Source organism: Molossus molossus, unplaced genomic scaffold, assembly GCF_014108415.1.
Source record: "Molossus molossus isolate mMolMol1 unplaced genomic scaffold, mMolMol1.p scaffold_m16_p_3, whole genome shotgun sequence".
Taxonomy (NCBI): domain Eukaryota; kingdom Metazoa; phylum Chordata; class Mammalia; order Chiroptera; family Molossidae; genus Molossus; species Molossus molossus.
In genome coordinates, this window is record NW_023425366.1 from 129,630,539 (window position 1) to 129,644,295 (window position 13,757).

A 13,757-nucleotide genomic window follows, 5' to 3' on the forward strand; every position below is an offset into this window, starting at 1 on the left:
ATAAAATGAACAGGTAGAACAGTAACATTCTCATAGATACAGAGAACATTTGTTGGTTGCTAGATGGGAGAGGGGTTGGGGGAATGGGTGAAGAAGGTGAAGGGATTAAGAAGTACAAATTCATTGCTAGACTGACAAACCTCAAAGGGAAAGGGGTTAGGGTCAGGGGTGGGAAGAAATAAACCAATGGACACAGACAATAGTGTGTGAAAAGGTGGGGGAGGGCGGGAGTGGGGCGGAGGGGGTCAATGAGGGAAAAATGAGGAACATCTGTGATACATTTTATATTCAACAATAAATATTTAAAAAAAAAAAGACTCAGTTACAACAGAAGCGTGTAAAGTCCACATGGAGGGGTGCTTCTCGAGGGCCCAGCTGGGAGACCAGGGAGGCTGTGCCACTGGACCTACAGGACACCTACAAGAACAGGCCACCCTAGGAAGCCCAGGAGGCATAGCAACTCTACCTGATACATAGAAATAAACACAGGGAGGCAGCCAAAATGAGGAGACAAAGAAACATGCCTCAAATGAAAGAACACAACTAAACGCCAGGAAAAAAAAACTAAAAATGGAGATAAGCAATCTAATGTTGCAGAGTTCAGAACACTGCTTATAAGGACACTCAAGAAACTTAATGAGAGCCCCAAGAGTATAAAAAAGGATGAGTCAGAAATGAAAGATGCTGCCCAGCTGGTGTGGCTCAGTGGTTGAGCGTCGGACCCATGCACCAAGAGGTCACTGGTTTGATTCTAAATGGTCAGGGCACATGCCCAGGTTATGGGACCAATCCCTAGTGGAGGGCATGCCCAAGGCAGCCAATCGATGTTCTCTCTCATTGATGTTTCTATCTCTCTCTCCCTCTCCCTTCCTTTCTCTCTAAAATCAATAAAGAATAAAAATTTTAAAAAAGCCCTGGCCAGTTTCGCTCAGCAGTTAGAGCATCGGCCTGCAGTCCAGAGAGACCTGGGTTCGGTTCCCGCTAAGGGCATGTACCTTGGTTGCGGTTTGTCCCCGGCCCTGGTTGGGTCGTGCGGGTGGCAGCCACTTGATGTGTACCTTTCGCATCGATGTTTCTCTCTCTCTCTCCCTCCCACTCTATCTGAACAAAAAATGAAAAAAAAGTCCTCCGGTGAGGATAAAAAAAAAAAGGATGCACTAACTGAAATAAAGAATAATTTACAGGGAATCAATAGTAGAGTAGATGAAGCCAAGAAGCAAACCATCGATTTGGAATATGAGGAAGAAAAAATACCCAATCAGAACAGCAAAAAGAAAAAAGAATAAAAAAAAAATGAGGATAGTGTAAGGAGCCTGTGCGACAATTTCGAGTATATCAACATTTGCATCATGGGGGTGCCAGAAGGAGGAGAGAGAGCAAGAAATTGAAAACATATTTGAAAAGATAATGATAGGAAACTTCCCTAATTTGGTGAAGGAAACAGACATATAAGGCCAGGAAGCACAGAGAGTCCTAAACAAGATGAATCCAAAAAGGCCAACACCAAGACATATCATCATCAAAATGTAAAAGGTTAAAGAAAAAGAGAAAATCTTAAAAGCAGCCAGACAAAAGCAGTTAGTTACCTACAAGGGAGTTCCCATAAAGTTGTCAGCTGATTTCTCAAAAGAAACTTTGCAGGCCAGAAGGGAGTGATAAGAAATATTTAAAGTGATTGAAAGCAAGGACCTACAACCAAGATTACTCTATCCTGCAAAGCTGTCATTTAGAATCGATGGCCATATAAAGAGTTTCCCAGACAAGAAAAAGCTAAAGGAGTTCATCACCACCAAACCAGTATTATTTGAAATGTTTATGGGTCTTCTTGAAGAGGAAAATAAAAAAAATATGAACAATAAAATGGCAATAAATACGTATCTATCAACAATTGAATGTGCAAACAAAATGAGCAAGCAGAACAGAAACAGACTCATAGATACAGAGAACTTTTTGTTGGTTGCCAGATGGGAGGGGGGAGGATGGGCTTAAAGGTGAAGGAATTAAGAAGTACAAATTGGCTGATGGACTGAGGAACCTCAAAGGGAAGGAGGAGGGGGGAGGTGGGGCAGGAAGAGCTAAACCAAAGAACTTCTATGCATATGTGCATAACCAATGGACACCAATAATAGTGTGGGGAAGGCAGGAGGGGGTGGCAGTGGGGAGGAAAGGGTCAAGGGTGGGGGGAAGGAGGGATATCTGTAATACATTCAAAAATAAAGATAAGTTTAAAAATAAATAATAAAAAAGAAAAGCGCCCAGCTGAGGAGTATGGGTGTCTGAGCTCCAGGTTCCCATCATTCTGACTTCAGGTGTGTCCGGAGCCTGGCTAAGCCCGTTTCTTCACCTGTTCACGGGGCAGAAGACGGTGGGGAGGATCAAAGAGGCCATCTGTGTAAAGCAGCGAACCTGCACCTAGTAAGTGCTCAACAATGCAAACGTTTATCTTTGAATACCCGGAACTCTGCTTCCCCCACCTTGGGAGCGCCAGCCTAGGACAGCACTGGGAGGCCTTGCAGTCAGTGCCCGACAAGAGAAGCAGGGGTCTTTTCAGTTAGTCTCGACCATGTGTGTGTACCTCTTACGAGCGTTTCAGGAGCTGCACACCTACCCTCTCATCCAGGAAGCCCTTGAGCAGGCGGTGAATCTGGAAGAGCAGGTCGTCACCCACCTGGCAGTGATAGCGCCCCCCTGTGAGGGAGGCCAGCTGTCTCAGGAAGTCAGCCTCTGCCCTGCGGGAGGAAGGGAGAGGGCTGGGGCCAGGACCACTGACCCACCAGGCCCGGTCCCTGGAGCCCCCAGCGTGGGAGACTCATGCGGAGCCTGTGGGTCAGTGGGCCTCGGACCCGAGGCTCTGTGCCATCTGGCCATGCCGGCACCAAGCCCACTCTCCCAGCCAGTCTGGGCGGTGGCAGCAGCTATGCCCGGTGAAGCAGGTTCACGTGACAGTGTCACCACGTAGACTGGACTCCTCGGAGCGCAGGGCAGCATTCTCCAGCCCTCCCCTAACTGCACACCCATCCAGTGCGCACTGCGAGTCAGGGCTGCCAGCAGCACAGCGGGACCGCTATGGAGCTCATGGTTTAGACACAGAGATAAAATATGCACCTAAGTAATCACACATTAAAGAACCACACTGTTTGCCAATAATATTAACGTTTTCTTCTGAAGTACTTAAATCTCTCTTGTTTAACACATGCTTTCATGATCACGTATAAAAATAACCACAACAATGCTACTCTCAACTTTCTCCCCTAAACACTCCTAAACGTGCTCCCAGGAGGTGGGGGAAGTGCACCTTGTGACTGTGGAATCTGGGCAAGTCGCCCCGTCTGGCTGTCAGGAGCACCCGCTGTGGGCAAGGTCAAGGTGCAGAGAGGCCTTCACCCTGCACTCTGCCCAGGACCTCCTGATTTCTGGGTCTGACTGGTGCCCCTGGACTGGCGAGTTGCCCAGCCGACCCGTGCCCACCTGCCTGTGCAGCCCAGGGAAATGGTGTGTACTCTCACGTCGCAGGCCCCCTTGAGTCTTTGCACTTCACTCAGAACAAGGCTGCAGCTGGTGTCTGGCTTCCCGTCAGTGAGGAGGTACAGCCCTTCCACGCCGTGGAAGCTGAAAGCTTTCTGGAAGAGCATGTAGGTGGTCTGACTCAGGGGCGGTCTCAGCAGGAAGGGGAAACACGAACGGCCTGCTGTTCCCAAGGAAAATGTCTGACTAGCCCCCAGAGACCTGTCTGTTAACTGAGAGGCCCCCTTCCAGCCCACCACTGACAACAAAGCTCCCGAGACTCAGGAGAAGGAGCCCAGTTCACCTCCTGGCTGGTCAACCCCAGGCAGGTCACTAAATCTCTCTGAGCCTCTCGTCTTCTGTGACATGAGAGCAGCAGTCACCCCTTTCCCGAGTGGTTGGGAAGACACAGAGACCTGACACAGCGAACTCTGGCGTCTGCAGTGTCCGCGTACGGGACCTGACACAGCGAACTCTGGCGTCTGCAGTGTCCGCGTACGGGATCTGACACAGCGAACTCTGGCGTCTGCAGTGTCCGCGTACGGGATCTGACACAGCGAACTCTGGCGTCTGCAGTGTCCGCGTACGGGACCTGACACAGCCAACTCTGGCGTCTGCAGTGTCCGCGTACGGGACCTGACACAGCGAACTCTGGCGTCTGCAGTGTCCGCGTACGGGACCTGACACAGCCAACTCTGGCGTCTGCAGTGTCCGCGTACGGGACCTGACACAGCGAACTCTGGCGTCTGCAGTGTCCGCGTACGGGACCTGACACAGCGAACTCTGGCGTCTGCAGTGTCCGCGTACGGGACCTGACACAGCGAACTCTGGCGTCTGCAGTGTCCGCGTACGGGACCTGACACAGCGAACTCTGGCGTCTGCAGTGTCCGCGTACGGGACCTGACACAGCCAACTCTGGCGTCTGCAGTGTCCGCGTACGGGACCTGACACAGCGAACTCTAAGGAGTCTGCAGTGTCCGCGTACGGGACCTGACACAGCGAACTCTGGCGTCTGCAGTGTCCGCGTACGGGACCTGACACAGCCAACTCTGGCGTCTGCAGTGTCCGCGTACGGGACCTGACACAGCCAACTCTGGCGTCTGCAGTGTCCGCGTACGGGACCTGACACAGCCAACTCTGGCGTCTGCAGTGTCCGCGTACGGGACCTGACACAGCGAACTCTAAGGAGTCTGCAGTGTCCGCGTACGGGACCTGACACAGCGAACTCTAAGGAGTCTGCAGTGTCTGCGTACGGGACCTGACACAGTGAACTCTGGCGTCTGCAGTGTCCGCGTACGGGACCTGACACAGCGAACTCTAAGGCGTCTGCAGTGTCCGCGTACGGGACCTGACACAGCGAACTCTGGCGTCTGCAGTGTCCGCGTACGGGACCTGACACAGCCAACTCTGGCGTCTGCAGTGTCCGCGTACGGGACCTGACACAGCCAACTCTGGCGTCTGCAGTGTCCACGTACGGGACCTGACACAGCCAACTCTGGCGTCTGCAGTGTCCGCGTACGGGACCTGACACAGCGAACTCTAAGGTGTCTGCAGTGTCCGCGTACGGGACCTGACACAGCGAACTCTAAGGTGTCTGCAGTGTCCGCGTACGGGACCTGACACAGTGAACTCTGGCGTCTGCAGTGTCCGCGTACGGGACCTGACACAGCGAACTCTAAGGTGTCTGCAGTGTCCGCGTACGGGACCTGACACAGTGAACTCTGGCGTCTGCAGTGTCCGCGTACGGGACCTGACACAGTGAACTCTGGCGTCTGCAGTGTCCGCGTACGGGACCTGACACAGTGAACTCTGGCGTCTGCAGTGTCCGCGTACGGGACCTGACACAGTGAACTCTGGCGTCTGCAGTGTCTGCGTACGGGACCTGACACAGCCAACTCTGGCATCTGCAGTGTCCGCGTACGGGACCTGACACAGTGAACTCTGGCGTCTGCAGTGTCTGCGTACGGGACCTGACACAGCCAACTCTGGCGTCTGCAGTGTCCGCGTACGGGACCTGACACAGTGAACTCTGGCGTCTGCAGTGTCCGCGTACGGGACCTGACACAGCGAACTCTGGCGTCTGCAGTGTCCGCGTACGGGACCTGACACAGCGAACTCTGGCATCTGCAGTGTCCGCGTACGGGACCTGACACAGCGAACTCTGGCGTCTGCAGTGTCCGCGTACGGGACCTGACACAGCGAACTCTGGCGTCTGCAGTGTCCGCGTACGGGACCTGACACAGCGAACTCTGGCGTCTGCAGTGTCCGCGTACGGGACCTGACACAGCGAACTCTGGCGTCTGCAGTGTCCGCGTACGGGACCTGACACAGCGAACTCTGGCGTCTGCAGTGTCCGCGTACGGGACCTGACACAGCGAACTCTGGCGTCTGCAGTGTCCGCGTACGGGACCTGACACAGCGAACTCTGGCGTCTGCAGTGTCCGCGTACGGGACCTGACACAGTGAACTCTGGCGTCTGCAGTGTCCGCGTACGGGACCTGACACAGCGAACTCTGGCGTCTGCAGTGTCCGCGTACGGGACCTGACACAGCGAACTCTGGCGTCTGCAGTGTCCGCGTACGGGACCTGACACAGCGAACTCTGGCATCTGCAGTGTCCGCGTACGGGACCTGACACAGCGAACTCTGGCGTGTGCAGTGTCCACGTACGGGACCTGACACAGCGAACTCTGGCGTCTGCAGTGTCTGCGTACGGGATCTGACACAGTGAAGTCTAAGGCGTCTGCAGTGTCTGTGTACAAAGTGATGCCATTTATTCTTGCCACCAGGTCAGGCTCAGGGCCGGAACTTGCCAGTAACGCCTGCAAGACGGAGGTGCTGCCCTGAGCGTGCAGGTGGGTCACCCACTGCGTGGCCTCGCGACAGGCTGTGTCTGTGGTCTCCACCAGGGTGTCCTGCCACAGCTGTAGGTGCTCTGAAAAGCTGACCAGGTTAAAGCTGGGGAGGGGAAGAAAGATTGGTCAGAACATGCCAGTCTATATTGAGTTTTGGTGAAGTGACCTCCGACAGACTGTACATGCCTGTCAGGGCACCCCAGGAGAGGGCTGTGGACTCCCGAGAACAGAGAGACACAGTCAAGTTTCTGGGTGCAGACTGAGGTCAATTTATGTTCCCTTAGCCTCTCGCAGGGTGTGTGATCTCCGACAAATGGCTTAACCTGAGTTGTCACTTTCTTTTCTGAAAAAATGGGGATAAGAATACTGCCTCAGGTCACTGTGAGGATCGCGTGGAACCAGGCATGGGGGTACTTAGTAAATACTCAAGAATGAGTCCCAGCCCGGGACCAGGCTCCTGCTGTCCCCTCAGGGTCGGACCTTCTGAGTAGAGGGAACAACCAACCGCTGCCTCCGTCCCTTAAAAACCAAGTTCAGCTCAAGTGCACCCTTCAGGGTGGTCCCTTCCCTCTGCCGGCACTCGCCCGGGGCCGCGCAGGACTTCTGAAACCCACGTTGCTCCCACAGATACACTGTTCATCAGAGCATTTCAGAAACGTCCTGGCCCTACGGCACAGGGAGGGGGGTGTCCTTGGCCAGGGGCCCCGCATTCCTGCCCCTCACCTGTGGCAGTGCTTCCTCAGCTGCTCCCAGATGAGCAGCACCAGCTCTGTCTGCACCTGCTGCAGGTGGGGGCCCATGGACCCCGAGGTGTCCAGCAGGATGCAGACCCGCTTCTCCAGAATGGTACCGAACAGCCGGCGGCTCCCTGCTCCGGGTGGTGGGAGGGCAGGGAAGGCGTGAGGGTCCCCCTCCTGGCTGCTTTCCCTCACTGTAGCTGCCACATTCATGGTTTTGCAATGACCCATTGCCTGACTGACCACTGATCAGATACCAGCCCCTGAGGGGTGGCCTTTGTGGTGTTGGAGGGGCCGGCTGTCCTAGGGCAGGGCCGGCCGGTGGTCTGGGCTTTGGGAGATGGAGATCTCAGCTGGGGCTCTGCCTGTGATCACTTGCTCAGTGGTTACAACTGCCCTGGCTTGAGCTTCCTCATCCCTCTAGTTCCGTGACTGGACTGAGCAGCGGCCCAGTATTGATTGGGGCTGGAAAAGATGTCCCAGAGCACAGAGTCCACCAACGGACCCGCAGGAATAGCTGAGCCTGGTGAGCAGGGCCTGCCCTCGGGGCCTGCAGCCGGCCGGCCAGGGGCGTGACACGTGCTGTGCCAAGGCTTCTGCAGTGTGGGTGAAGCACGGAACAGGAGGGTCGGAGCTGGAGGGATGCGGGTGGGCGGCCACGCTACAACTGAAGGGGGGTGCTGAGGATCACAGCCTGTCTGACGTGTGGAACGGCAGAGGCCCACGGAGAGAGGAACAGGAGAGAAAGCTGGAGAGGTTGTTGCTGGATTGGGGATCTATTGGGGTAACACAGAGGGCCAGTGACTTGCCCAGGGTCACCCAGACTGGCAGTGACCACTGAGACTCACACCCAAGCTCTCTGATCTATGCTTTAAGGTGATTGTTAACCGCCACCTCCGCAGGGGCTAGGGAGAGGGGCAGTCATCCCACATGCCCTGCCCGTGGGCTGTGAACACCAGGGTCTACCGCAGAGGCCTGGGCCGCTGGCCGTACACAGGTCCGTGTGGCCCACACAGGCTCTCTGTACATGGCTCCTGCCTCCTTCTCTCCCGCCCCAGGAACCCACCATGCCCCGGAGCCCAGCTCCCTCCCATCAGTTCTGGCCTCTGCCTGGCCCCTGGGCTTGATGCTCAGACCACTGCTAACCCCCAGCACACCGTCTTCTGCGATGTGAGCCTGGCCCTCAGCCAACGCCATCCATTCCCCTCTCCCAGGGGCCCGGTGCTCTTCCCTGTCGGGACCCCTCCCATCGCCTCCATGGGAAGTCCTACGGGGCCCATTGAGCCTGGGCCAGTGTGGCTCTGTCGGCTGGAGCACTGTTGCGTACACCCAAGGGTGGCTGGTTTGATCCCCGGTTGGGGTGCATGTGAGAAGCAGCTGGTAGATTTTTCTCTATGTCATCAATGTTTCTCTCTCTATCCCTCTCTCTCTAAAAAAAAAAAAAAGTCAAATATATATATTTCATCTCCTTAAAAAAAAAAAGACAGCCCTGGCCGGTTTGGCTCAGTGGTTAGAGCGTCGGCCTGCGGTCCAGAGAGACCCGGGTTCGGTTCCCGCTAAGGGCACGTACCTCGGTTGCAGTTTGTCCCCGGCCCTGGTTGGTCGAGTGGGTGGCAGCCACTCAATGTGTCCCTTTCACGTCGATGTTTCTCTCTCTCTCTCTCTCTCTTCCTCTTTCTCCCTCCCACTCTATCTGAACAAAAAAAATGGAAAAATGTCCTCCGGTGAGGATTAAAAAAAAAAAAAAAAGACAAAATTGAGCTTGGGTCCTCTCTGGTGCTCTTTGGCCCCTGGTCCACCTCCCTGTCATCCAGTGCCTTGCCTGACCTCTGAACCCAGGAGTCATGCTGTACCAGATGACCCTCCTGGACTAATTCCCCACCTAACAGTTTGTGAGTGTCCAGCCTGGGCAGGACTGACCCTGGAGTCCCTGAGGTTGAGTTTCCTGTCCCACTAGGCCCCCCCCGCCCTCCAGGGCCGCAGGCAGGCTCACCAGTCCCCCTTGGGTCCCCCCCCCCCGCCCTCCAGGGCTGCAGGCAGGCTCACCAGTCCCCCTCGGGTCCCCCCCCCCCCGCCCTCCAGGGCCGCAGGCAGGCTCACCAGAGAGCAGCCACTGCAGCCTCTGGACGTAACGTCTCAGCACCTTCTCCAGGCCCGTGATGTACGCATCCACCTCCTTGGGTGTCCACTGAACGTGTCTCACCACCCCCTGGGTTAACGAGAGCCCCGCAGATGCCCATCACCGGTCTTCACATCGCCACCTTCTCAACTACTTTGTCCGCTGGCTCACAAGTCCCCCACAATGGGGGGCACATGCTTTTGTTTGTTCTGAAGCTCTTTTATTGCATTACTAGACATTCTAGGGTGGAATGGGGAACTGGGATGATGGTTTGTTGTTGGGAGCCAGCTACTGTCTGACAGAGTCCACAGAGCCTGGGGGTCTTGAGTCAGAGACTCGACCTTCCCCACCATCTCAAGGAATTGGGCTTGCATTGTGTTTGTGCAGCTCGGGGCTAAGTGTACCCAGTGTACCTTGAAATGCCTGAGATAACAGACTGGGTGTTCCTGTTACCCGCAAGGCAAACTAATTCTATACAGCATTGTTGTAGCCTGGGCACTACATTGAGAAGATCCTATCTTCTTTTATCATTAAACTTCTGCTGTGAGGCATAAAAGGCATGTAATGAAGCACATCGAGGCTGATCCTGCTGAGGACAGTCCTCCTGACCCCACATCCGTGTCGCTGTCTTCATTCCCACCGCTGGACTCAGGGACTCTGCGCTCCTGGCTGGTTCCTGGCAGTTCTGTGGCCAATGTGGTCACTGCACTGATACATACAGTGTCTCTACATTTTAAAACAGAAAACCCTCACGGGAGGATGGGAGGTCCATGGATTTCACACCAGAAGGTGACCCTGGGTGGAGGGGCAGCATGGTCACACTCCCTCACATTTTCTGGTGGATAATTCTGAGTTCAGCAGCTTTCGGCTTTAGTTTCATCTCATGTGGATAACGTATAAAAGGGCAAGGAGAGAAAACGGGGTCTTTAAACAAGCACAGTTAGATTTTCATGTGCACTACTGGGCACGTTCCTGTCAGTGCAATGAGCAAACAGCCCCAAGGTAGAAACCAGAGAGAGCCCCTCGCCCCGTGATGCACCCTGTGCACCCTCCCAGCTCCGTCGTCAGCACCGGTGACAGCCTGTGGGCGGGACCAGCAGCTGCTGCCCTGTGCTCTCAGCCTGTCTCCACCTCTCACCCAGGGAGCCCCTCGAATGAGGCGGGGCTTCCTCTCCTTGCAGCAGGATTCTGCTTGTCCTGTGCCCCAAGAACAGCCCCCCTGGCAGGAAGAACAGAAGCATGTGCGTGTGTTCACGTGCCTTCTCCCCAGCACCCACTGTCACCTGTGACTGAGATGAGCAGGACTGGGCGGGGAGACCCCCCCCTCCCCCGCCAACCTGGAGCTCCACACTGGGGAAGATGCTGCAGTGCTTGGCCGCCGCTGACCGTCGATGAGGGCACGTGCGACCTATGTGTCTGGAGATCTCCATCTTCAGTTTTTTTAGCCCATAATTTGCTATCCACTAGAATAAAGAAAAGAAGTATTATCTTGGGTAATCAGGCAGAAGTGGATGACTGTCTGACTCATCTATTAAAACCTCCTCTTTGGCCCAGCTGGTGTGGCTCAGTGGCTGAGCGTCGACCCTGCACCAAAAGGTCACTGGTTCTATCCCTGGTCAGGGCACATGCCCAGGTTGTGGGCCCGATCCCCAGTGGGGGGCGTGCAGGAGGCGGCCAGTCAATGTTCTCTCTCATCAATGTTTCTCTCTCTCTCTCCCTTTCCCTTCCCCTCTCTCTAAAATCGATAAGGGAAAAATATTAAAAAACAAAACATCCTCTTTGAAATCTGTCTCATGTTTGCAATGCGGGCTCCTGGGCCTCGCCGAGAGCGCCCGCACGCAGCCTCCTTCCCGGCGCCGGAGAGGGGCACAAGAATATGGGCTCCAGGGAACACCATGTACTGCTGCTCCCTAGGCTGGTGGACACTGCTGTTTCCACATCATTTCAGTCTTCCCCCACAACACCTTGGTGGAAACCCCGATCAGCCTAGTTCACTCTGTGATCCCATCAGGACACGCTCAGTCTCTGTCATGAGGGTTACAGAACAGGCAGGCTCCAAGCAGTCAGAGCGTGGTCCCCAGGGCTGGCCCAGTGCGGACCCAGCTCGGACTTCACCGGATGGCGGAGGGAAGAAAGGTGTTCTACCTTCTGGACGAACATGGGGGATCTCTGTTGCTTGCAACCAGAAGGATGTGACACCACTAAGAACTTTACACAAAATATACTTCCGTTAGTCATTGATCGTATTGAATACGTACAACTGTCTTCATTTTACAGACAAGGACACTGAGATTAAACGTAGCTGAGGACTTGCTCACGGTCACCCTGGAGGCGGTGGCACACTCGGTCTTGAACCGAGGTGCAGTGAACCTTAGCGCTCATTGTGAGCAGGTCTGTCCTCACTTCCCAGTGTGCCCGGCCTCCGAGGGGTAACGGCTGGAGAAGGAAGAGCTGCCTGGGGGCCGTGTGCTGGTGCAGACAGCTTCGTACCTCTTGGCTCGAGCAGACTGTGTCCTTTCTGGGCAGCTCGACGGAAGAGCTCGTCCTTCTCACGCGCCTTCCTCGAGGGTACTTCCTGTACACTGAGCCTGGGAGAAGCGGAGTAAGGCTCCCTCGTGCATCTCTTCCCTTCCCTCCCCTGTCCCCACCGGTCCCCTTTCATGTCAGCTTCTCTGTCAGTCAAGTCACATGTGAGATTCCTTGGGAGCAGTTTGCCAGAGGGAGAGGGAGGCCATGAGGTGGGCAGGGCGAGCCTGCTGGGACCTCTGTCCTCCAAGCGGAGCGGCTCCTGCGCTCCGCACCACCTGCAGCAGGCAGGCTGGCTGGGGCCATCTGCACTCCCTTCCCACCCCGCCCGGGGCGCCCACACCGCCTCTCGTGGACTGAGTGGGAGTGCGCCCCCGGGACCGCGGGACACCTTCAGTATTGACTCTCCTCACTCTCTTGCCGGTGTCAAGACTGAGTCCACTTCCCTCGTCTGGGAGACCAGGGTGGTATCAGGAGGGGCCTGGACCAGGGCACTGCTGCCCATGTCCTGGACAGTGGGGGGGTCTCCTCCCCATGGGGCCCGCTGACCTTACAGGTCCCGCAGGGCAAGGGGCTTCCCAGACTCCCTGTCCTCCGACTTACCCACACTGTTCCCCGTCTCTGTATAGAACAGCGAAAGGGCCACCTCTGCTTCCCTCGACGTGGCCTTCCTCCTCTGGGCTCCAGAGTCCTCTTTGGCTGGCCGGGCTGCAGCTAGAGGACATGTGGCCTGTGGCTTGAGTGGATGCTTTCTGTACCCCATCTCAATGTGTCCTCGCTGTCCCCCAGTTTGCAGCATCGGTAAGCAGAGCAGACTCCACCCAGGTCCCATGGACTCCGGGCCTCTGCCCGAGCCCTCTGCCATGTCTTTGACGTCGCGAGTGGGACACGTGCTCTGAGGTGCTGGGAGCTGGGTCCTTTCCTAAGAACACCCATGCCTGCCACAGACAGCTGGCACTGGTCCTTACTCCCCTGAGCCTCAACTCCTCATCAGGAAAATGGGGGACTGATCGAGTGTGACACCTGGGACAGTCTTCGCAGAAGGGCTGGTGCACAATCAAGACTTGTGGTCACTGATCACTTTGGTCCCTGTCATGAGGTCACGCCCATGTGCCCCCGCCCTGCACCCAGGCCTCACCTGGTGGGATGCCGGCTGCGCCCCTGAGCAGAGGCCACGTCCCAGCTTTCCCGGGGGCACTGCTGTCTCGGGCAGGGCCATCTCTAGCGCCCTAAAAAACAGGCGGTCTTCCCCATCAGTGCCTACCCTCTGTGGCAGGTGCACCGGTCACCCCAGCCTCAGTCTGTCAAGCAGGACCTTTTGCAGGGTGGGGCCGAGGGGACTAGATCCCGCAGACGTTTTTGCCTCATCTCCTGCTGTAGGGTCGGAGGGACTCTGGCCTTCGAGGTGAAAAGGACGTGTGTGGACGCGCCAGTCACCCGCTCCTCCTCCGCTGGGCCTCCAGCCCACAGGTGGCCTCAGGTAACTGCCTTACTGCGCACCTCCTGTGTCGGGGGGCCTGTCATTACTGGACACACTGGAGGTGACGGGCCTGCTACGACTCTGGGGGAGCCGCTGGGAAAGGCCCGAGGCCTGCGCAGCCTAGTTCCTCGAGTCGGCTGAGGCGGCTCCAGAGGCCGGGGAATGCGGGGAGGCTGCTGCAGCCCAGCCCGTGCGGACAGCCCTCCCAGAACAGCCCAGGGACGAGCGAGCCACACGCTGGCTGGGACAAGTGTCCTCAGAGACGTGCTGGTCCGCGGGGCCTGTCCGTAGGTGAAAGGCTGAGGAGTCGGCGGGGTTCTTGGTCCCTTCCGCTCATGGAGGCTGGGACTCCCCAGTGGGCCTCCAGAGGCCCCTCCTGGTTGCTGAGGTGGGTGTTTTATGCTGGAGACAAACACTCCAGGGCCACCCCTCAGCCCTACCCTCGGGCAGCGGCAGCCCATGCGATGCCCCAACCCTCTCCTTTGCTCCTGAGAGACCCTCCAGGAGGAGCCCACCTGCCCACAGCAGGGCGTTTCA

At 56.4% G+C, this 13,757-nt stretch overlaps 1 protein-coding gene across 1 annotated transcript in view; it reads right to left on the minus strand.

Moving 5' to 3' along the window:
* The window catches only part of VWA3A (von Willebrand factor A domain containing 3A), a 55,601-nt gene that overhangs the window by 4,904 nt on the left and 36,940 nt on the right, over nt 1-13,757 (minus strand). Inside the window, exons 22-30 of the mRNA XM_036279775.1 lie at nt 12,879-12,969; nt 12,344-12,454; nt 11,705-11,802; nt 10,552-10,677; nt 9,196-9,304; nt 7,082-7,226; nt 6,317-6,461; nt 3,469-3,620; nt 2,609-2,729 (exon numbers count right to left, since the gene is read on the minus strand). Coding sequence (XP_036135668.1) covers nt 2,609-2,729; nt 3,469-3,620; nt 6,317-6,461; nt 7,082-7,226; nt 9,196-9,304; nt 10,552-10,677; nt 11,705-11,802; nt 12,344-12,454; nt 12,879-12,969 — 1,098 coding nt within the window. The remainder of the gene's footprint in view (nt 1-2,608; nt 2,730-3,468; nt 3,621-6,316; nt 6,462-7,081; nt 7,227-9,195; nt 9,305-10,551; nt 10,678-11,704; nt 11,803-12,343; nt 12,455-12,878; nt 12,970-13,757) is intronic.